Here is a 24,206-nt window from a genome sequence, read left to right on the forward strand (position 1 = left end):
AAACACGAAAAGGTGAAGACCAAACAAAATCATTTCTTTATTTGGACGGGGGCAATAGCCGCGAGGTTAAAGCGATGGACTTTCAATCTGAGGGTCTCGGGTTCGAATCACGGTGACGGCGCCTGGTGGGTAAAGGGTGAAGATTTTTACGACCTCCCAGGTCAATATATGTGCAGACCTGCTAGTGCCCGAACCCCCTTCGTGTGTATACGCAAGCAGAAGATCAAATACACACGTTAAATATCCTGTAATCCATATCAGCGTTCGGTGGGTTATGGAAGCAAGAACATACCAAGCATGCATACCCCTGAAAGTGGAGTATGGCTGCCTACATGGCGGGGTAAAAACGGTCATACACGTAAAAGCCCACTCGTGTACATGCGAGTGAACATGGGAGTTGCAGCCCATGAACGAAGAAGATGAAGAAGAAGAAGAAGAAGTTTCTTTTTTTTGTAGATAAAGACTGAGGCCTCTTGCTTTCCCCCTTCAGTGAAGGGTGGACACACACACACACACACACACACACACACACACACACACACACACACACACACCTCTGTGTTATTCTATCGATCTATCCTTTCCCCTCTCTTCCATTTCAGTTATTGCATCAAAGGGTGCTTTACTGAAATATCTGCATGAACTGATACGGTTATGTTCGTCAAGAGGGCATTTCATAAAAGCGCAAACTTCCCTCAGCGCCACGTTATCCAGTTTACTCGTTTTTTTTTCTATTCTCTCTGAATCTGGGATAACGTTATTATCATATTTGATAACTTCCGAGAACACATCCACAGCCAAATATTGATTTCTTACTTTCTTATTTCCAAACGGTGAAAAGCTTTTTTTTTTTTCTTCTTTAAGAAAAACAACAAACAAGCCCCGGATCTTGATCGCGGTAAATATCGACACTGACATTTATGTGGTTTATTCCTATTCCATTGCCTGTGACCGGAAAAAAAAGTTTGACAGTTGGGAATTCTTCAATGTTTTTTTCATAGATATCATGAAGCTAACTGCTGCTTTCTTCCCATTGGAGAAAGATCATTTAATATTCCCGGATCGCCACCCAGAATCTGCCCGAGGCCTACAGCCGACAATTGCACAAAATTTAATAAAAACAACAACAAAAAACAAGCTGATAGAAATAATCTCCTTACTGATGGAGGTAATCATTTGTTTAAATGCATGCCGCAAATCAGAGGGATCTCAGAAGAGAATATTCTCCTTTTACCCAGGAGTTTGGGTTTCTCTTTGAAAATCGGTCTTTTCCCAAGATCTTTCTAGTTTCCGCCTGATCTCGCATCTTATAATTTTCACTGATAAAAAGTGAAAGCATTTTAACAAAGCTCAGCTCTTTGTTTGCTCATCAAGAAGTAACACAAAGAAAGAAATCAGAAACATTCACAAGCCGTTCCTTGGTTTTGCAATGGCCTCCTCAGACAATTGCCAGACCCTTTCCTCCCTCTCTCTTACTCTGCGAGGATCAGCATTTGCTGCCTCTGCTTCTTAACTTAATCTGTATTCGGCTGGATGAAATCATATTGTTCTTTGATCAGCTGATCGCAAAAGACCACACGTCTGCGCGTTTTTGTCGAAGGACGGAACACACTATAAAGCTAAAACCCGAAGGGCGAAGTTGGAAGGGTGGGCATCTGGAGATCATGACATGACATGGGAGCAACAGCCACGTGGGACAATGCCGTTGCGGTGCAACACCATTATGTTGCTATCGTTATATCTCGCAGGGAAACCAAAGTAAAGTACAATAAGTTCCTACATTAACATGTATGATAACCGTGTCCGACCATGACCATCAGAGCAGCAAAGTAGGCACCTCCTGTCCTAGCTATTGTGGAGTGTCTTGCCTAAGTTACATCCTCACTCTCCCAGCCAAGACGGCTTTATGGCAGTTGGTTTGGGATGGTCCTCAATGGCAACTAGCCCCCAAAACTTCTGCGCTAGGTGCCAGTGCAATCTTGCCTCCTAGTTTGAGAGTCATAGACCCAGTGGAGAAACCATTGATCATACAGTTCTCACTTTGCTGTTGGCGCAAATTAAAGATTAGATCAATCTCTGGTATTTCACCATTAACATGAATACCGTTGATAGTCTGGCTATGCCCAGTAAGGTCCAGAAGAGAACAAAGAACGTACAAAGCCTAGAAAACCGTTCCAAGACGACCAACAACAAAAAAAACCAAAAAAAAACACAACAACAAACAAACAAAAAAAAAGCTGAGTGAAAGGATCCGGTATTTCCCCCTGGGACATAAAACTTCCATTTCATATACGAGAGCTGAAAGAGAGATCTTGCCTGAGACTCCGGCCCAAGCCCTGTGATATAACGCTGACCAGTCACACGAAAGACCACGAACGAAAACCTGACGGAAGTTGTGATGTAAGCGACCGAACACCAGAATAGTTTGACACGCGCTGACGGACCCAGACAACTGCGCACACTCGAACTGTGACTTTGAGGCGGCACCCTCCCCGCAGGGTAGGAAAACCACTATGATTCTGTGTAAAGGTGTGTGTATCCTTGCTTCCACATCTCTGCAGGCCGTGGCTGGCTCCATGCGTGATGCGAGGGGACTCAGGGGTGTGACAGAGGTGTGCAAAGTCCAAATCGTTGGAGGTAACGAGTGACGTCATAATAATGGCTGATGAAAGTAAATGTGCCACGTGCCTGGATGATAGCTGGTGGGATGGGAGAGAGAGAGAGGAGAGAGAGAGAGAGAGGCTGAGAGAGAGAGAGAGGGGAGTAGGAGAGAAATGGAGAGAGAGAGGGAGAGAGAGAGAGAGAGAGAGAGAGAGACTGAGAGGTGGAGAGAGGGGAGCAGGAGAGAGAGACAGACAGAGAGACAGAGAGAGAGAGAGGGGTGGGGTGGAAGAAATGCGAGAATGACAGAATGCGAGAAAGGTAGAAAGAGAGAAAGAGAGAGCGAGAGGAGAGAAAGAAAGCAGGGTAGCTTAAGTTGACGTAGAAAGCGAAAGAGAAAGAGAGAGAGGGGGGAAGGGGGGGGGACTGAGAGAACAGTTCAAAAAATAAAATACACACAAACAAATCAATTAATGAATAAATGAACACTATAATAAATAAATAAATAAACAGATAGATAAGTTTCAGTTTCAGTAGCTCAAGAAGGCGTCACTGCGTTCGGACAAATTATTATACGGTACACCACATCTGCCAAGCAGATGCCTGACCAGCAGCGTAACCCAACGCGCAAATAGATAAATAGATAAATAAGTAGACAAATGAATAGATTAATGCATAAATTACTTTTAAAGAAATATCCCCTTTAGTTTTGCCATTTCCCCATTTTCTAAAAAAATATTTTTCACTCAGGAAAAAGGTGATGAATCTGGGAATATCAAAAACAAACAAACAAATAAAAACAGCAAACACAATAACCCCTTCTTTTTGCCATTCCCCCATTTCACTCAGGGGGAAAATAATGAATATGGGAATATATAAAACAAACAGACGAAAAACACCAGATAACTGGAAGCAAGACGCATAATGAATCTGGGAATATCAAAGACAAACAAACAAACAAAAACAGCAGACACAATACCTCCTTCCTTTGGCCATTTCCCCATTTCACTCAGGGAAAAATAATGAATCTGGGAATATATAAAACAAACAGACAACAAACAGCAGAAAAAAATGGAAACAAGTAGGAGGAATACGATGACAAAGAAAGAAAGGACACGAGAACACACTCTTACAATAAGGGCGCACGATGTTTACCTGTAGGCCAGAAAGATGATGCAGGCCGGGAGGAGGAGGAGAATGCTGAGGCTGTTGCACACCGTGCCTAGCACGTACAGCACGTGGAAGTCCTGCCCACACCACGTCATCAACTTGTGTCATCGTCAAACCACCGCATCGCGCGTCATCAGCAACAACGTCATCAACTAGTCGTCCAGGCAACGTCATCATCATGACGTAGCAGTCACCATAACGTCATCATCAACGCAAGCAGCCTATCAAGTATCATTTCATCAAGTATCAAGTATCATCAACATCGATTTCAGACAATGTCGGTAATCTCTGTCTGTCTGTCTGTCTCTCTCTCTCATATCGGCCAACCAAACCAAAGCACCTGCAAGCAAATCTAACATTACCAACCAAGCAGCTATACTCATTCATGCACAATCACCTCAAACCGTTCAAACACACACACACACACACAACCAACCAAACCCAACAAACCTACCGAACGAGCAAGCATCAATTCAAAATCTACCATCATCGATCAAGCAGTTCCTCGCTAGGAGCGAAAAACCCTCCAACCAACCAAGACAAGATTGTGTGCCCGTGTGAGTACATGAAATAATGTGACATTTCATGTGACTTGTGCTTTGTGCTCACAATCAGTGAAGCATTACGTGCACGAAAGTGTGTGTCGTCTCAAGTGACTGAGAACGTTGGATGTTTTTGACTAAACGATGATACCCAAACGTAAAAAAAAAGAAGAAAAAAGAAGAAGAATACTCTTACAAAATGTCTACAATCACCAATATGTGTGACGGGACATTGAACGAAATTCCTCCTCCTCATAAGCAATGACAATGGTCACACCAGCTGATCAGTCAACAGCAGCAGCAGGCCCTAACACCTCCTCACAATCAGTCAGTCACAATGGCCACACCAGCTGATCTGTCAACAACAGCAGTAGGCCCTAACACCACGTCCTCACAATCAGTCACAATGGCCACACCAGCTGATCTGTCAACAACAGCAGTAGGCCCTAACACCTCCACCTCACAATCAGTCCCAATGGCCACACCAGCTGATCTGTCAACAACAGCAGCAGGCCCTAACACCTCCTCCTCACAATCAGTCACAATGGCCACACCAGCTGATCTGTCAACAACAGCAGTAGGTCCTAACACCTCCTCCTCACAATCAGTCACAATGGCCACACCTGCTGATCTGTCAACAGCAGCAGCAGGCCCTAACACCTCCTCCTCACAATCAGTCACAATGGCCACACCAACTGATCTGTCAACAGCAGCAGCAGGCCCTAACACCTCCACCTCACAATCAGTCACAATGGCCACACCAGCTGATCTGTCAACAGCAGCAGTAGGCATTAACACCTCCACCTCACAATCAGTCACAATGGCCACACCAGCTGATCTGTCAACAACAGCAGTAGGCCCAAACACCTCCTCCTCACAATCAGTCACAATGGCCAAACCAGCTGATCAGTCAACAGCAGCAGCAGGCCCTAACACCTCCTCACAATCAGTCACAATGGCCAAACCAGCTGATCAGTCAACAGCAGCAGCAGGCCCTAACACCTCCTCCTCACAATCAGTCAGTCACAATGGCCACACCAGCTGATCTGTCAACAACAGCAGTAGGCCCTAACACCTCCACCTCACAATCAGTCACAATGGCCACACCAGCTGATCTGTCAACAACAGCAGCAGGCCCTAACACCTCCTCACAATCAGTCACAATGGCCACACCAGCTGATCTGTCAACAACAGCAGTAGGCCCTAACACCTCCACCTCACAATCAGTCACAATGGCCACACCAGCTGATCAGTCAACAGCAGCAGTAGGCCCTAACACCTCCACCTCACAATCAGTCACAATCGCCACACCAGCTGATCAGTCAACAACAGCAATAGGCCCTAAAACCCTGACCTGCATGGGCACACAGGCCGTGTAGTCGGTCCATTCGTGGCCACTGGTGGGGTTGGTCCACCACGTTCCGTTCTCCGTGCACATCCGGTAACCCCGCTCTGAAACACACACACACACACACACACACACACACACACACACACAAGCATGCAAGCACACACACACGCATGCAAGTACACACGCACACACCCACACACACACACACACAGAGTCAGAACCCTCAATAAAGATCTAACAAAATTCAGAACACTTAACTGAAATGAAGATGGAAAACTTAATGACACAAGTAGCTTCGATGTTCTTATGCACAATGACGATAATGAACTGAATTTGAGCTGTGCTTTTTTTTCCCTTTGTCCTCAGGATGTAATATGGATTGCTGTCTTTCCATCCGAGATGAACGTTTCTGTAACTCCTAACATAGGGTTATCCCCCTTGCTGGGGTGGTGGTACCTCATCATCCCTTCCGAGATGGGCGTCCATCCTTTATCGGGTGGGGGTACCTCATCCTCCCTTCCGAGATGGGTGTTCATCCTTTATCGGGGTGGGGGTACCTCATCTTCCCTCCCGAGATGTTGTTGAGGTGTTGTGTGGAGGGGAAGGTGGGAGAGTGGGACTGACTTTGGCTGTGGATTAATGGCCTAGAGGTAACGCGTCTGCCTTGGAAGCGAGATCATTCGAGCGCGCTGGGAATCACGGCTGAGCCGCCGATATTTTCTCCCCCTCCACTAGACCTTGGGTGGTGGTCTGGACTCTAGTCATTCGGATTATACGATAAACCGAGGTCCCGTGTGCATCATGCACTTAGCGCACGTAAAAGAACCCACGGCAACAAATGGGTTGGTCATGGCAAAATTCTGTAGAAAAATCCACTTCGACAGGAAAAGCAAATAAAACTGCACGCAGGAAAAAAAAAAGAAAGAAAAAAAGTGTGGCTCTGTAGTATAGCGATGTGTTCTCCCTGGGGAGAGCAGCCCGAATTTCACACGGAGAAATCTGTTGTGATGAAAAGAGAAATACAAATACAAAATACAAATTATAGTTGGTCTTTGCATTGTTTGGGCGTTGTAATATACGCGAGTGGTTTTGGGTGTTCAAGCTGGTGTTGGGTGTTTACTATGGGCATTTAGTTTAGTATGTATTCTTGACTGAAGGACATTGAGTTTGTTACGTATTCTTAATGCAATGTCTTGTCATAAATCGTTATGTTTGCATACTTAGTTGGACCAACCTGTATGTTTTAATGGATGATTAAAAATGTTGGGACAACTGTAATTTGAAACGCTTAGAGCAAAACCATTTCATGAGGCGATGTATAAATATGCTTATCATTATCACGCGATCTTTCGCAGAGCTGGCTGTTTCCTATTCACCAGCTAAACATGTCGCTTTTCTGTGTTCTTGTTTTTTTGGGTTTTTTTTACTACAGTTACCAGTGCGCGTGATGAGACATTAAATGAAATTCCTCCTTCTGCTGTTTTTTTTCCTTTGAATGATGATTTGATTATTCAGTTTTATGTCATCTTTCGGCACGTATAAACACCATATCTGGATGGAGGGGGACGGGAGGGGGGTGGGGGGCGTGGGGGTGGTGGTGGTAAACGATGTGTTCTGTGTGGCTGAAAAGGTGTTTGCATTTATTTTATATTTAACCACCTGGATGCCTAAAACAGCCAATGCACGCATGTTCAGATACTGGCAATTTTTTTGAGGTCATGGCAAAGGTGTGTTGTTTGAAGAAGATCAAGCTGATCAAAGAGTAAAGGACAAGGCCGGTATAATCTTTTTTCTCAATTAGATTTTTATTATGAATTCCGCGTTCCCAGTGTGATTTATTCTCCTGCTAAAAACCGTTCGATCAGACGAAAGGCGCTTCAGGAAATGAAGGGCTGCTGAATAAACTGCTCTTCATTACCACATAGCAAGTCTTATCCTCATACCGAAAAAAAACGGAACATGGGTCAAATTAACCCCCTTTCTCTTCTCCTAATTCCGATAGATTGCAGGGGGACAGGAAGTTGTTAGACTCACAGTGATGAAGCTAGATCGTCAAGAAAACATCTGTGGATTGCAAGAGATGGATCATTATTGACCACGCGTCGTCACACTCATTTTAAAATGTCCGATATACAAGAGAGAGAGAGAGAGAGAGAGAGAGAGAGAGTCTTTTGAACGGATAAAAGATGAATATTTCAATCAAAGCGAATATGTTTGGTGCCTGTATTGTGTTTGGAAAAAGAAAAAAGAAACGAAAACCCCCCCCCCAAAAAACCAGAAAAAAAACCCAAACACACACACACACACACACACACACACACACACACACACACAAACCAGGACGTACCGTCGTTATGTGGGTTACCGAAAACGGAGTATGGCTGTCTTCATGGCGTGGGAAAATAAACAAAATACGTGTAATATTAAATTTAATGTCTGTGTGAGCATATGTGTGTGTGACTTAAACCTGATCGAATGACACAGGAAACGAATGATGAGCGCCCAGTGGCAGCTGTCTTTCGGACCTAGGTAGACAGCCTGTAGTGCAAATGGCTCTGTGTTTGTAAAGCGATTAGAAGTTGGTTTCCAACCGAGGATATGCGCTATGTAAGTATCAAAATCATCATCATCATCATCATCATGATTGGCCTTAGCAGGCTTTGTATACATACACAAACACACATAAACACCACACACACATATATATATATAAAGATATAATAAAGTGTATGTCAGTGCGTGTGTGAAGGGCGGAGGGGGTGGGGTAGGGGGGTCAGTCCCAGAAAGTTATATAGCCTCATCAACTGAAGGACAGCTGGACACACACACACACACACACACACACACACACACACACACACACGGCATGACTCTTACTAGAGACAAACGTAAGGGACTGGAACGCTACCAAGAGCTTTGGTCAGAGTTTTCTGGCAGCTTTCCTCCTCTTTTGGCGCTTCGCATCCAATAACTAATGGCCAGAGTTTCCCTCGTCTGTGATCTCCTGGACTTGGAAAGACTTCACTGCAAAATCCACAACAAACGCATGCTAACTAGCCGAGTCATTCACCCTCCAGGCAGTGGCACTGGGGGGGTGGTTCTTTTCATCCAGGGATACGCCTGACACCTTCACATAACAGTGGAAAGTGCGTCTGTTGCTGTGAGCAAGCTTTTTGGACGACCTGTTGAAGTGTTTGAAGTGATGGCGTGGAAGTGCGAACATGGCTGTGAGAGTCCCACTGGACGCAGCCCCCCCCCCAAGCCCCCCCCGCCCCCCGACATCCCCCCCCCCCTCAAAAAAAGCAGTCAACATGTTCTGCGAAGGACTTCAGCACGCTGTTTACACGTCGGACATGCCAGTGGGTATCCGAAAAAAGCTGACAGGTTTTAGTTTGCCTCGATAAGATCGTACCAAATAAAAGTGGTGCTTTCTTCTTCTTCTTCCTACCCTTAAAAAAAAAAAAAATCCATTATGGTGTGCATTTCTATGCCCTTTTCATGAGCACAGGGTGCTGCGCGGGTCCAGCCACGGGAAAGTCGCAGCAGGTCCAGACTTGATTTCAATGTCGATTTACGCAAATTTTATTTTTAGAAACCACAACCTGTTTCGGGATTCCTCTCTCTCGAAACACGTAACCAAATATGTACATCCTCTGCAGTGGTACACGTTGGTTCTCCCTTTGTCAAACAGGCACCAAGCATAATTTAGAGCTTCAGCCATTGAGAAAGAGCTCTGACTGTCTGCATTTTGCGTCTGCATGGCTGTGTTATCTGTGGCCCGATCTAGGAATTTGCGGAGAGAACACACACACACACACACACACACACACACACACACACTCACGCACACACACTCACACTCACCCACCCACACACACACACACACACACACACACACACACACACACACACACACACACATTCTGTTTGTCCATAGAATTAAAAGGGTACCCGGATAAGTTAGCTAGGCCTGGCTATGTGACATAAAGTTAGAGGAACAAATTCTATGGATAAAAAAAATGCAAATCTCACACGAAATTGTCTGCAGTCTCCAGTGTGTGTGACGGGACGATGATATACACAGTTCTTCCTCGCTCAGGACTGGCGAAATGGAAAGAATCCACGACGATTATACGGAAACGTGTCTCTGACGGACACACAGAGAGACAAACAATTGCGGACGTCATCATGCCTGAGTGTGTGGAATCAATCACCAAGCAGACTGGTGTGACCTATCCCCCCGTGCCTTCCTTCATGTTGTTTCGTGTGACGGAAACCTCGTCAAGCCATGGGGAGAAATCAGCAAGATCCACAACACAGTCACAACCTCTCGTTGTTTTTCGGCATGTCCTGGCTAACAGGGACGGATTAGATGATCTGTCTGTCTGTCTGTCTGTCTCTCTCTCTCGTTTTCCTCGTTTGTTTAACATCCCCCGGAGATCCAATCTCTTGATTATTTATATGTCAGCAGGTCCACTGGAGGTAATTTTCATGTCCGCTAGAGTTAACTGACAACAGGCTCTGATTCTGTTCTTTGTTCCTTTTTGATTTTCCTTTCTTTGCAATCTGGTTTATGTTATTTCTTATACGTTTTCTTTGCAAAATCAAACCACAGACAAATGTCTCAGAATGAAAACACAACAGCAATACCCCCCAAAAACAAACAAACAAACAAACAAAAAAACACAACAAAAACACACACCTAAAACAAGAACAAAACGTAATTGCTATAACGTTCCCGTATCACGTCCATATGATATAACTTTCCGCTTCAATATGTTTTGCCTCATTCACGAGAAAACGCACAGATAATGTTAGATCTGTCTCTGATCACCAAAGTGGAATGTCCACTTCATTGCAGTCCTAATGATATCGTGTTCAAAACAGCTATGAACAAACTAAACTAAAAAGAAAGGAAAAATAGAATTCAAAAGGCACACACATGCAATGGCCGTGTTTATCAGAATAATCATCTCAATAACTATTTATGCTGTTAGTTTATTTTTCTGCACGTGCACAGCAAATTACCTCAGCTCACAAAAAAAATTCAACGAACTTCTTCACTCCGTGAGTTGCAGTCTCTTTTCAGAAGAATGCCACCTTCTGCGATTTGATAGTTAGCCTGGACAGTACGTTAACTTCAGAAGGATGCCACCTTCTGCGATTTGATAGTTAGCCTGGACAGTACGTTCACTTGGGGAGATCAAGACAGCGTATTTTGAACGAAGTTGTCTTTTATTGATTAGTAAATCTACTTACTATGTTGTTTTCTGTCTCATGGTTTTTTTTTCTGCTCATAGTGGATTCAGCATGGTTTGGCCCTTCGTTTTTTCTACTTAATCAAGCACGCCAAAATCAACACGGAACATGGCATTGACATCACGATGTAAATCACGCACGGGCAGGCTTGTAAGTTATCTTGAGGTATCTTAACTTCTGAACATCTAAGTTGTCCTCATATTGAAAGGTGCACTTTCTGCCTGAGTTTTAACGTGTTGTTGATGATAATGCGAGGATAAGGCCTTATTCTTCCCAGGTAAATGTGAGAAAATACATATGTTTATTACAGAAAAAACAACAAAAACAAATAGCAAAAACAACAAAAAGTAAAAACAAAATGTGTGACTGATATGTTCAAAATAATAAAATACGCACACAATCAAATAACTAGATATCTGATCAAATTCAATGATGGTTACTTATTGTGATTCTGACACAAGAATGAATCGGTTTTTATGTTGGTGACCAACTGCTAAACTGACAGGTTTATCTATGTTTATGAACAGATTAATCAATTATGATAACAACATCACTAATGGACATTATAAAGAGAGAGGAAATGTAAAAGTGCTTTGCACTGATATATAACGCAAAATTTTCACTGGGCCATATTGTGTTTTCTGTTCTCATACTCAGAACGTAATGAAGGCGAATCCAGTTAACTTTTTTTTCCCCTCACAACACTCAGCCCACACTCACAGCATTTACTTGTGCCTCAGTATACGAAAACTACCCTGCTGTCGATGCACTGAAGTAATACACCTTTTCAGTTCAGATCAGGCTTCGTTGATATCATCCAGCATAACTAAGCCACTTTTTTCAAAAGCATTTTCTCTGTCTGTTGATTTATTCTTTAATTTCTGTTCGAGTTATCGTCCACTAGATGACGATTCTGCATCGTAGCAAATTAATGTTTGGCTGAAATATGTCATTAAACACAACCGGGTGCCTAAAATAGCTGAGACATGCATTCACCGACATCAAATTACTTCAGCAAATTGGGGAGGGGGTTACTGGGCTGGGGGGGGTGGGGGGGAGGGGAAGGGGGTGTTAATAGTCCAATTAATAAAGGGATCAGGAACAGTTTGTATCATGAGCTTCACATCTCCAGCATGATTTATTCTCTTAACGGGGACAAAGCGACAAGGCAGAAGCCGACGGTGCCTGATGAATGGCTGCAGAATAAACAGCACTTCATTTTACTAGAACGATGTGCTCGTATCGAAAACGGGAAAATCGATCGAACCAATGGCCCATTTCACGCTGCCTCCGAGCAGGAAAACAAAATGCCAACGGAACTAGGTCCATTAGTCCCTGGGAAGTGGCTGTCCATGAATCCCTTGGCAGTGGCTATATCATCGTGAAAACAAACCTGATAGGTTAAAACGGGTTAGCGTGTGCCTGTCACACTGCACATTCATGCAAACATACAAACAAGCAAACAAGCAGCGCGCATTGTTCACAACGCGCGCGCGTGCGCGCACACACACACACACACACACACACACGGGAGAGAGAGAGAGAGAGAGAGAGAGAGAGAGAGAGAGAGAGAGAGAGCATCCCCCCCCCCGACCCACCCAAACTGAGAGAGACAGAGACAGAGAGACGGACATACAGATAGACAAACAGAAGGACGGACAGAAAGAAAGACAAATAAAATGAGACAGAGACAAGGATGAACAAAAGCAATGATGACAGGGATTTCATACCGAAAGGAAAATGTGAAATTACACGATACAAACTGATGGATTTCTCATAGTTCTATCATAGACTTGCAACCTCTCTGGTGTCTCGAAGAAGACTAGACGTCATAGTTCTATCATAGACTTGTAACCTCTCTGGTGTCTCGAAGAAGACTAGACGTCATAGTTCTATCATAGACTTGTAACCTCTCTGGTGTCTCGAAGAAGACTAGACGTCATAGTTCTATCATAGACTTGTAACCTCTGTGGTGTCTCGAAGAAGACTAGACGTCATAGTTCTATCATAGACTTGTAACCTCTCTGGTGTCTCGAAGAAGACTAGACGTCATAGTTCTATCATAGACTTGTAACCTCTCTGGTGTCTCGAAGAAGACTAGACGTCATAGTTCTATACTTGCAACCTCTCTGGTGTCTCGAAGAAGACTAGACGTCATAGTTCTATCATAGACTTGTAACCTCTCTGGTGTCTCGAAGAAGACTAGACGTCATAGTTCTATCATAGACCTGTAACCTCTCTGGTGTCTCGAAGAAGACTAGACGTCATAGTTCTATCATAGACTTGTAACCTCTCTGGTGTCTCGAAGAAGACTAGACGCTTTCAAGACAAAGTTTAGCAAAAATGTTTATTGTATTTGTGGTAAACAGATCACACGAAATCATATTTTGTTTCAGTGTCAAACGATTGCCAGGTTACTTCCAAAGTCCTGTAAAGTTAGAACATTTTCAGAACAAAACATAACGGAAATAATGTCCAACCAATTACTGTTGACTGAAATTGTCGAATACCTGTTACATTGTCCGCTAGGAGTGTTTCTGTGATGCGATCTTCCAATATTGAATTGTATTATTATTATTATTATTATTATTATTATTATTGTTGTTGTTGTTGTTAGCATCATCATTATCATTATTCATATTGGAGTTTATGCAGTTAATTACCGTTACACAGATATTCCATTGTTCTTGTTTATCCCTTTTTTTCTGTATATCCCCCTTTACCACCATCTCCAACCCCAAATCACACACACACACACGCACGCACGCACGCACGCACACACACACACACACACACACACACACACACACACACACACACACTTAGATCTCTTAGTTCTCCAAATAAAAAAAGCGTGTCTTGAGATAACAACCGAAATAAAACACGTTACACGTCTTTTGTCGATCAAAAACAATTATGTAACTTTCATTTGGGTGCCTTCACACTGTGGGATTTCTTCAAATGAGCGGGCAGATCAGGCTGCCAGAAAGGCAGCGCGCAGTTGTGAAAGCTCAGTCCTCAGTTTTCCATTAGATTTACAAGAATGTTTTTGATGTATTGAGAAAGTTTCCCTTGATCGACTTAAGATTGGGCTAAAGGATTCAGACTGCCAATATTACCGCCACTGTATAAAGGCAATTACAGCGAGCAAACCCAAGGCTTTTTTGAATAATCTATCTGCCTCCCAGTTAAGACCGATTATAAGTTTATTTATCGATTTCGTTTAAATGCCCTTCGTACAAAATATTGTTTAAAACATACAGTGTTATACCAGCCGCCGTGGTGAAGTGGTTAGATTCGCGGACTGACGGCTGGGAGGACGCGGGTTCGAATCCCAGTGGAGGTGGGTTTTTCGGCCCGTAGCCGGCTCCTACCCCGAGTTGAGTGTGCTGTGGGCTTAAATGGGGAGACTGGGACCACACAGTCGAGTGTCATCCACTTCAAGGATGCGTCTTTGGGTGTGTTGCTCTAATTACCTGACCAACACTGCAAGTGTCTGTATCTCTGGGGCCTGGTTAACGCCGGGATATCATTATGACAGGAAGCGTAGAGTACAGCCTTGTCACGCAGTCCCAAACCAAAATGGACCTCCATAGCAACATCGTCATCGTCATCGTCCTCCTCCCCCTCCTTCATCATCATCAATATAAACAAAACAGTCTCAAAGTCTGTGGGCTTTCATGCCCTGCTCTCATGGTGACCTCAGTTTCGATACCCCTCCACTTCTGTGCTTGGGGCGAGTCTTGTCAATGTCTTCAGTGTCGGCAGATTCATGGGGGGCTGTTGTTTGACGGACGTGGTGGCGGTCTCCACTCTGGGAGGGACGCTCACTCAGTCTGGCTCCGCGACTAAGCTATTATTGTCGTTAGTAGGTGGCTTAGTAGGTGGTGTCCTAAGTACGTTGAATCAGAACAGGCACCACTGAACACCACTGAAGTGATTCAGCAGCAGTGCAGGGTCTCCTCTTGTGTGTGGCCTCCAGGCAACCTAACATCGATGGTTCCCTGCGGACTGCCGACGATGGAACTTTGACAGATGAACCCGGGTGTGGTCGTGTATGGGGGAATCTAAATGAGCGGCGTGAGAGTAATGCCACTGAAACGGTGCAGATGATGGGGAAAAAACAAAACAAAAAACAAACAACCCCCCCCCCAACCCCCCCAAAACATACAGTGTTTATGCGGAAAAGAAGTAAATGTCTATCATATTCTTGTCGAGCATGTTGAATAATTATCTATCATCCCGACAGTTTTCTGAACGTTTGAACCAAAGTCCAGTTGGTATCTACCTTCGATTGATTATGCTTGTTAAATAAGCATGCTTTATCCTGCTACAGGAATGTTTGAGATAGTTATACTTTACTCTCGGTCAGTCCAATCCTTCGCAGCTCTTCCTTTTAATCTCTGACGCTTTTTATGTCTCCTTTCCTGTCTGTCATCCCACCATCTCTTTTCATCGCCCCAACCCCAACGCGCACGCCCCCCCCCCCCCCCCCCCCTTCCGTCTAATATCACTTATCAGTGAAAAGACGTTAAACTAAAGAAAGAAACACACACACACACACACACACACACACACGACACGTCTAATACCACTCAAGGTGAAAAGACGTTAACTGAAAGAAAGAACAAAAGCAATGAATGCATGCAGGGAGAAGGGAACCTGAGAGACAATACAGAAGACGACAGCAGTGCTGTGTTTTTTTGCCACTACCCTCACTACAAAAGCAGAGTATAGCATGGCACAAAGCAGTGGACTCCCCACTGTTACAAATGACACCGCACAGTCGGGTTCATCAACTTGAAACGCAAGCATGGTTCCATTGAAGGCCACACACTCCATCCAGATGGTACATCAGCGCTACGCTCAGGTTAGACCTATAAGACTTTCTCATGTGACTTTGCCGACAGGAATAACCACGCCAGGAAAGTGGATATGGGAGAGGCGTGAGGGGTGGTGTGGTGTGGTGGGGTGGGGGTTTGCAATCTGACACTACGCCGACGCCACCAGAACACCACCCACCAACGCTAACACGAGCAGTGAAAAGAGAGAAATGTTGACTATTTTTGAATCGAACTCACAACATAGTGAATATAAGCCAGGCACTTTACCAACCAATCAATATTTCACAAGATTTTTTTAAAAAAAAACTCCAGCCCAAGGAGCTTTAAGGCAAGCCAGACTTCCAAAAGGACACAAATGAAAGGTTATGTCTTTAATGAGAAAACTCTCTGAAACAGTTAGAACAATACTACCCTCTCCCCTCCCCTCCACCCCACGGCCCCCTCCCCACGCGTGTGTGTACGTCATTTTCTATTTCTCCCTACCCCAGACCGGAAAATCTAGATCGGATGTCCGCGATAGATTCATGTTCACGATGCGATACATTCACCTTTGAATTTGTGAGTATATATATATATATATATATATATATATATATATATATATATATATAATCACACAACGTTCTTACTCTATAAACATAACTAGGATCAGTGCTTATCTCTCTGTATCTGTCTCTGTCTCTGTCTCTCTCTCTCTGTGATCATTTTGAATTCATCTTTTCCTTTTCGCCCTGAGGGATGGATGTAAAAAAAAATAAAAACATGTATGCTTATTCCCCTTCCCTCATCAAACAAATTCGTTATCGTCATCGCCATCTCTCCCTCCCTGTGTGTCTCTCTCGCACTAACTCTTCGGTTAATGGACAGGTTATATTCAATGTAAAGTGCTTACACCCACGCGTGCCCCTAACGCACATACATTGACAGACAGACAGACAGACAGACAAGCAGGCAGACAGACAGACAGACAAACACGCAGACAAATCCAGCATGCTGGCGCCGCGTGCTGTTAATCACATCTAGTACGTAGGTGGTATACACTGTTTGACATTTCCCCCGCGCCGCCCTCTCCCCACGCCCAGACGTAGGGTGAACGTAACACCGTGTTTCGTGCAAAGGAGACTACTTTTGATGCGTTTTTCTTTTTTTCTTTTTCTTTTAAAAAATAATTTATCTATTTATTTATTTATTTATCTATCTTGGGTTTTTTCTTTTCTAACACACATATATATATATAGTGGAGTGATCGCCTGGAGGTAACGCGTCCGCCAATGAAGCGAGAGAATCTGAGCGCGCTGGTTCCAGTCACGGTTCAGCCGCCGATATTTTCTCCCCCTCCACTAGACCTTGAATGGTGGTCTGGACGCTAGTCATTCGGATTAGATGATAAACCGAGGTCCCGTGTGCAGCATGCACTTAGCGCACGTAAAAAAGACCCACGGCAACAAAAGGGTTTTTCCTGGCAAAATTCTGTCGAAAAATCCACTTCGATAGGGAAAACAAATGAAACTGCACGCAGGAAAAAATTACAAAAAAATAGGTGGCGCTGTAGTGTAGCGACGCGCTCTCCCTGGGGAGAGCAGCCCGAATTTCACACAGAGAAATCTGTTGAGATAAAAAGAGAAATGCAATATATAAATCTGTTTTATATATAATTGATTAACTAATTTTTTTCTCAAGGCCTGAAGAAGCGCGTTGGGTTACGCTCGGCTGCTGGTCAGGCATCTGTTCAGCAGATGTGGTGTAGCGAATATGGATTTGTCCGAGAGCAGTGACGCCTCCTTGACTGATACTGTTGTTGTTATTGTTGTTGTTACTGTTGTTGCTGCTATTGCTGCTGCTTTTGTTGCCGTTGTTGTTGTTGTTGTTATTGTTGTTTCTGCTGTTGCTGCAGTTGTTGCTGCTGCTATTATTGTTGTTGTTGTTTGTTCCATTGTTGTTGCTGTTGGTGTTGCTGTTACTGTTGTTATTGTTACTGGTGGTGGTGGTGGTGGTGGTGATTTGACAGACAGACAGACAGTCCAGCATCATAGTTCGTCTGGTCTGCGTAAAGAGAGGGTGTTGGGGGTGGGTGGGTGGGTGGGTGGGGGGGCGTGAGGGGTAGCGGGAGAGACTGCCACTCTCGTCAAATGGGCTTGCGACTGCAAAGCCCCAACCGACGCAAGGAACTATCACCCCCCGTACCAGTCAGACAACTGCATATCTCCCTGAGACTGAAGGATGCCTTCCGTGTTGTTGGTGGTGTTCTTCTTCTTGTTGGTGGTGGTGGTCGTGGTGGTCTTGTTCTTGCTGCTGCTGGCTTCATTTGCTTGCAAGTCATGGAGCAAGTTTACTTTCTCAATATCCTTTCATCTTATTCTTCCTTGTTTATCTATTTATTCATCAATTAAAGTGTTTCTTTGTGGTTCCTGTATTAGCCGAAAAGAGGTAAGTAAGGAGTGGTGGCCTAGAGGTAACGCGTCCGCCTAGGAAGCGAGAGAATCTGAGCGCGCTGGTTCGAATCACGACTCAGCCGCCGATATTTTCTCCCCCTCCACTAGACCTTGAATGGTGGTCTGGACGCTAGTCATTCGGATGAGACGATAAACCGAGGTCCCGTGTGCAGCATGCACTTAGAGCACGTAAAAGAACCCACGGCAACAAAAGGGTTGTTCCTGGCAAAATTCTGTAGAAAAATCCACTTCGATAGGAAAAACAAATAAAACTGCACGCAGGAAAAAAAAAAGAAAAAAAAAGGGTGGCGCTGTAGTATAGCGACGCGCTCTCCCTGGGGAGAGCAGCCCGAATTTCACACAGAGAAATCTGTTGTGATAAAAAAGAAATACAAATACAAAATGTAAGCAATAAATAGATAAAATAAAATAAGGTAAAATTTAAATAAATAAAGAAAGAAAACCAAGAATATGGAAAAAAAACAACAATTTTTTAAAGCCACAAATTACTACATAGCAGATCCATCTATACATTCTTTGTGTGTTTTTTTTGTTTTTTTTGTTTGTTTGTTTTTGTTTTAGTTCCAAGCGATGAACAATTAATGCATCCGTTAATGTAAGACTAGTGCTTATACATGTGGGGATTTTTTTGTTAGTACACTTGTGTGTGTTACGTGTGTCTCATTTCTACAACCCCTCTCTCAAAACTGAATGCAAGCATGTAATAAAGTGCATATAATAAGATACGTTCGCATATGTGTGTGTGTGTGTGTGTGTGTGTATATATATATATATATATATATATATATATATATATATATATATATATGTGTGTGTGTGTGTGTGTGTGTGTGTGTGTGTGTGTGCGCGCGCGCGCGTGTGTGTGTGTGTGTATGTGTGTGTGTGTGTGTGTGTGTGTGTGTGTGTGTGTGTGTGTGTGTGTGTGTGTGTGTGTGTGTGTAATACGTTTCTCATGACCATACACAAATAACAGATTCCTTCAGATCACAACATATGAGTTTGAACAAACGCATTCCTCCGTGATCTCTCTCTCTCTCTCTCTCTCTCTCTCTCTCTCTCTCTCTCACTCCAACTTCTACCCCTGTGTCTCTGTGTCCCCAGTTCCTTACCTCCCTGTTTCCCACTCACTCCAAGTCTCAATGTTTTCAAAAAAAGGTATCATGACTATCCGATGGAAAGCGTTGCTGATTCAATATAGAAATTAAGTACCTGATAGAAATTTTTGTTATTTCTGTCTATGAATGAAAAAATTCATATAATGGTACTGTCCTCAAAGACGTCTTTCTCCCTCTCTCCCTTCCTCTGTGTCTCTGTTGGTCTGTCTGTCTGTCTGTCTTTCTCTATTTCTCTTTCTCTACATTTCTTGGCGCATATTTGTTATTCTAAAGTGTGTGTTTGCGTTTATGTGTACAATTTCCATGTAGTCCTTTCCATGATTTGTAATGGATGTGATGCTTTGATATTTTTTTCTTCCTTTCTCGTTTGATGTTATGTGATGCTATTTGCAATTAATTGTTTATATTCCTCCCCAATTTTCTCCTTTTGGGGGCTGGATGAAAAACAACATTGTTGCTTATTATTATATTACCCTCAGAAATAACATTCATTCAATCAATATCATTCATTCATTCATTCACCCACTACCCCTTCTCTGTTTGCCAGAAGAAGGCACAATATGGTTCCAGGTTATCACAATCTCCCTTTTTTTTGTAGATCTCTGAACATGCTCATGTTCACACTTTATTTAGAAAGACGTTTTATCTAACTATCGTGGATTTAATTTTTGAAATATGCTTTTGAGACTTCTTTCAAAAGGACACTGAAAGAAAGAACTCGACATCTCCAGATTTCGATGTTAATCAAAACCACAAGACAAGGACGATGAAATGATCGTTTACCGATTTGTCAAACCAACGCCAAAACACATATTGAAAGTTTCCAGTTCGTACGATAATGTAGAAAAAAAAATCCGCAAAGAATACTTTATAATCAATGGAAAGACATTTAAAAAAATGTGCAGGGTAAGAAAAAAGACCGCAAAAGAGGCAGTGATGATGAATGATGGCGGCGCGGCTATCTCCACCAGACACTCCCCATTTACCCCAGCTCAGGTTCCCTGAAGGAAAACATCATGCTTGTTGGAACGAGACAATGATCAAATGGCACGGCAACCCATGTAGTATGTAAATGTCAGATCATGCTGTGAAACTTTTCAGTGCTTGCACACACACACACACACACACACACACACACACACACACACACACACACACACACACACTCGACATTTCCAGGTCTAAAAACACTTATAGTGAATAGACAAACTGAAGATAAAACACACACACACACACACACACACACACACACACACACACACACACACACACACACACACACACACACACACACAGACAGAGACAGAGACAGACAGAAAGTGATATATATATATATATATATATGCACAGAAAGAGAGAGAGAGACGGACAGAGAGAAAGAAAGAGTTGATATATATATATATATATATGCAGGGGGAGAACACTGAATACTGAACACTTTAATATTACTATTGTTACATGTTGTTATTTGTAGAATGTACCCCCATGTCTTTAGGACTGTAAAGCTATTGACATGAAAGTGTTCAGTGTTCAATGCACAGAGAGAGAGAGAGAGAGAGAGAGAGAGAGAGAGAGAGAGAGAGAGATTCAGAGAAGAGACAGAGACAGAGAGAGAGAGAGAGAGAGACCGACCCTGTGTTGCTTTCAGGTTAAAAAAAATTAGTCCCCCCCCCCCTTTTCCATTCTCTATAGCTCTAAAGGGAATGAAACATTTGTTATGAAGTCGTCAGGTGACCACCATAAAGGCACATGTTTCAAGTTTCAAACAGACACCTTCATTTATGGAATATGATTATTTCCTCTCACACCCACGTTTTGTGATTCCCATATCAGAAATAAAACAAACGGCTTTGCGAGACATTTTTTTTTTCTGGACATTATCGACTGAAGTATTGCGTCACTGCATGGCTTTAACTGGTGGGAGTGGTATGGAAGATGAAACAGAAACTGAAAGTGCGTACATGATTGTATATCAGTGATCCGTGTAATATTCTCTGTTGTATCGCTCAGCTTTTATCACAGATTGACATAAGCTTACAGTTGGGCCAACAGCAAAGTGAGAACTGTATGATCAATGGTTTCTCCACTGTATGGAATAGGAAATTATTTACAGCTTTGTCTTTTGTGAAGGACTATGACTCAAACTAAGAGGCAATATTGCACTGGCTCTTAGTGCTGCAGCCTCGGAGGCTATTTGGCCTTTTGGGAACCATTCCAACGCCGTCTGTCCTAAAATCACTCTTGGCCAAGAGAGTGGGGATATAACTTGGGCAAGACACTCTCCACTACAATCAAAATCTAGCCCAGATTGTTGGGACAGCAGTTGCTTCCTCTGCTGTTCTGACGGTCATAGTCGGACGTTTCAGTTTCAGTTTCACTTTCTCAAGGAGGCGTCACTGCGTTCGGACAAATCCATACACGCTACACCACATCTGTTGAGCAGATGCCTGACCAGCAGCATAACCCAACGCGCTTAGTCAGGCCTTGAGTGCATGCTTACATATTTGTGTACCTATGAAAGTGGATTTCATTTTACGTAATTTCGCCAGAGGACAACACTCTCGTTGCCATGGGTTCTTTTTCAGTGCGCCAAGTGCGTGCTGCACACGGGACCTCGGTTTATCGTCTCATCCGAGAGACTAGACGCTCAGTTTGATTTTCCAGTCAAACTTGCGAGAAAGGGCGAGAGCGGGATTCGAACCCACACCCTCACGGACTCTCTGTATTGGCAGCTGAGCGTCTTAACCATTCTGCCACCTTCCTCCACCGGACACGACTGACTATCATACAAATCACTCTTCAGACACAGCAGAACTCGGGCTGTTCTTCCTCGTGATGTTCTGATGCCTCCTATTTTTTTTTTCCAGTTTTGTTTTGTATCTGCATAAATCGTTTATGTTTGTTAACATACCAAAGTGTGCTTTTTTCTACATAATTTCAGCAGACACATTTCTCTTTATTGTCGTGAAGGATGTTACGTGTCCGAAGTATGCTGCACCCAGAACAAGACTTAACATTTCATCCTGGTCCTTTTGGGAATTGAACACAGGACCCGAGCCTACCCCGCTGCTATCCACGTGCTTTATCTACAACCTTACCACACTGTTAATAAGACAAGAGTTCCTAGTAGCCGCGAAATTTCGAACAGTACAAAATCTGGATATATTTTGAAGCATAAGATTTCAGTTCAATGCATAGCGGTTGACTGTTTCCATACACTAGTCTTCATGAAAAAAAAATCATACATCCATCCCAGCCAGACAAAATTCAATCCCTGCTATAAAACCACCCCCACCAGACGACGTACCAAATATTCTGGAACCTATGAACATGACCACCACATACATTCTTGTCACACGCTTGTGATAACGGCCTCATAAAGACAGACACTGGGAACACACTGACACTGGCGTAACCGCTGAACACCCCCTCCGCAAAGTTGTCGATGGCTGTTGGCGGAGGTCGGTTAACTGCTAACTGTCGCCTGTCGGCGACAAATCAGGGCATCGACTACAATTAAGCGTGTCTGAGGTCCGTCAGGTTGTCGCCGTCCGACGACAAATGTTAAAGATCAATGTTGTAGACGACCCGAATCGATCGAGGCCATTCTTACTCTTGGCAAATTCACCATGTAGACTAGGGAGTGCTGAACTTCATGTCTGTCGCCTTGATACTGATGATGGTGGCTACAAAACAAGTGTGACTCTTGAATGATGTCACCAGGTTGCATCGTTCAGGCACAGACACCGATACATTAATATGACATTAACACACCGAAATCTGTCAATATCAAGTGCAAATACAATACCAGTCTCACTCTGTACCCACACATTCACGACCCCTCCTCTCCCACAGGCACAAAAACGTGCGTCACACATACACACCGACACCAACAACTTTGCGCTGTTGTTAATGTCAATGTCGTCCTCACTAATACATACGCACACACACACACACACACACACGTTTAGAGTTCAGCGGAGAGCCATGCACTTGTCATGTCGTGTTTCCAAGGGGAAAACAAAAGCAAATCAGGTTAATGGATTGGATCACAGAATTGTTTTCAGTCAAGAAGATCATATTTTTTTTTTATAGTGGAGAGTGATAATCCGCTTGTGGACCAGGCAACATATCCCCGCCTTCTCACACTCCTCCCACTATCTGGCCTTTTGAAGGTGAAACGGTAATGGCTTAAAATGTCAGAAGGTCTTAGCCAGAAGACAAAACTGATCAACTGATGGCCACATACATCACCGTCACACACACACACACACACACACACACACACACACACACACACACACACACACACACACAGACGCGCGCGCGCGCATAATATTATATATATATATATACATATATTGAGAGAGAGAGAGAGAGAGAGAGAGAGAGAGAGAGAGAACATCTTGTGTTATCGTTGACGCCTTTGGTGAGAAACATACAAATGAAAATACAAATAATAACCCCCCCCCCCCCATTTCTCCCCCCCCCTAACACACACACACATCTCTTTCCCTGAATAAGTATGTATCCAGTGAGCAGCCAGCAGTAAACTTCATGGTGCGAAACAGCTGTCGCTGTCTGTGCATGCTTTTCTCCCTTGAAGAGGAACAAAATGATTAACATGAGCATTAACGAAACATTTCCATGCCCACTTCCCCACTCCCATCCGAACTTCTCTAGCGCAAATCAGTTTTTTTTTAAGGCTAAAAGTGAAACGTACACTGGGTTTTTTTTTATGCTTCTTCACTTTAGGGGAACGAGGACATAACAAGAAATAGAATGTATTGTTATTCTCTCTCACTTCGAGGAAGCAACACGTTTCCTGTATATAGGAACAAAGGAGCCCTCTTTATACACAGTAAAATATG

The 24,206-nt window shown here is 43.5% G+C and overlaps 1 protein-coding gene across 1 annotated transcript in view; it reads right to left on the reverse strand.

The window, feature by feature from the left end:
* The window catches only part of LOC143294147 (calcitonin gene-related peptide type 1 receptor-like), a 154,380-nt gene that overhangs the window by 81,642 nt on the left and 48,532 nt on the right, over window positions 1-24,206 (reverse strand). Inside the window, exons 2-3 of the mRNA XM_076605579.1 lie at window positions 5,668-5,765; window positions 3,757-3,848 (exon numbers count right to left, since the gene is read on the reverse strand). Coding sequence (XP_076461694.1) covers window positions 3,757-3,848; window positions 5,668-5,765 — 190 coding nt within the window. The remainder of the gene's footprint in view (window positions 1-3,756; window positions 3,849-5,667; window positions 5,766-24,206) is intronic.

Source organism: Babylonia areolata, chromosome 19 (genome assembly GCF_041734735.1).
Source record: "Babylonia areolata isolate BAREFJ2019XMU chromosome 19, ASM4173473v1, whole genome shotgun sequence".
NCBI lineage: Eukaryota > Metazoa > Mollusca > Gastropoda > Neogastropoda > Buccinidae > Babylonia > Babylonia areolata.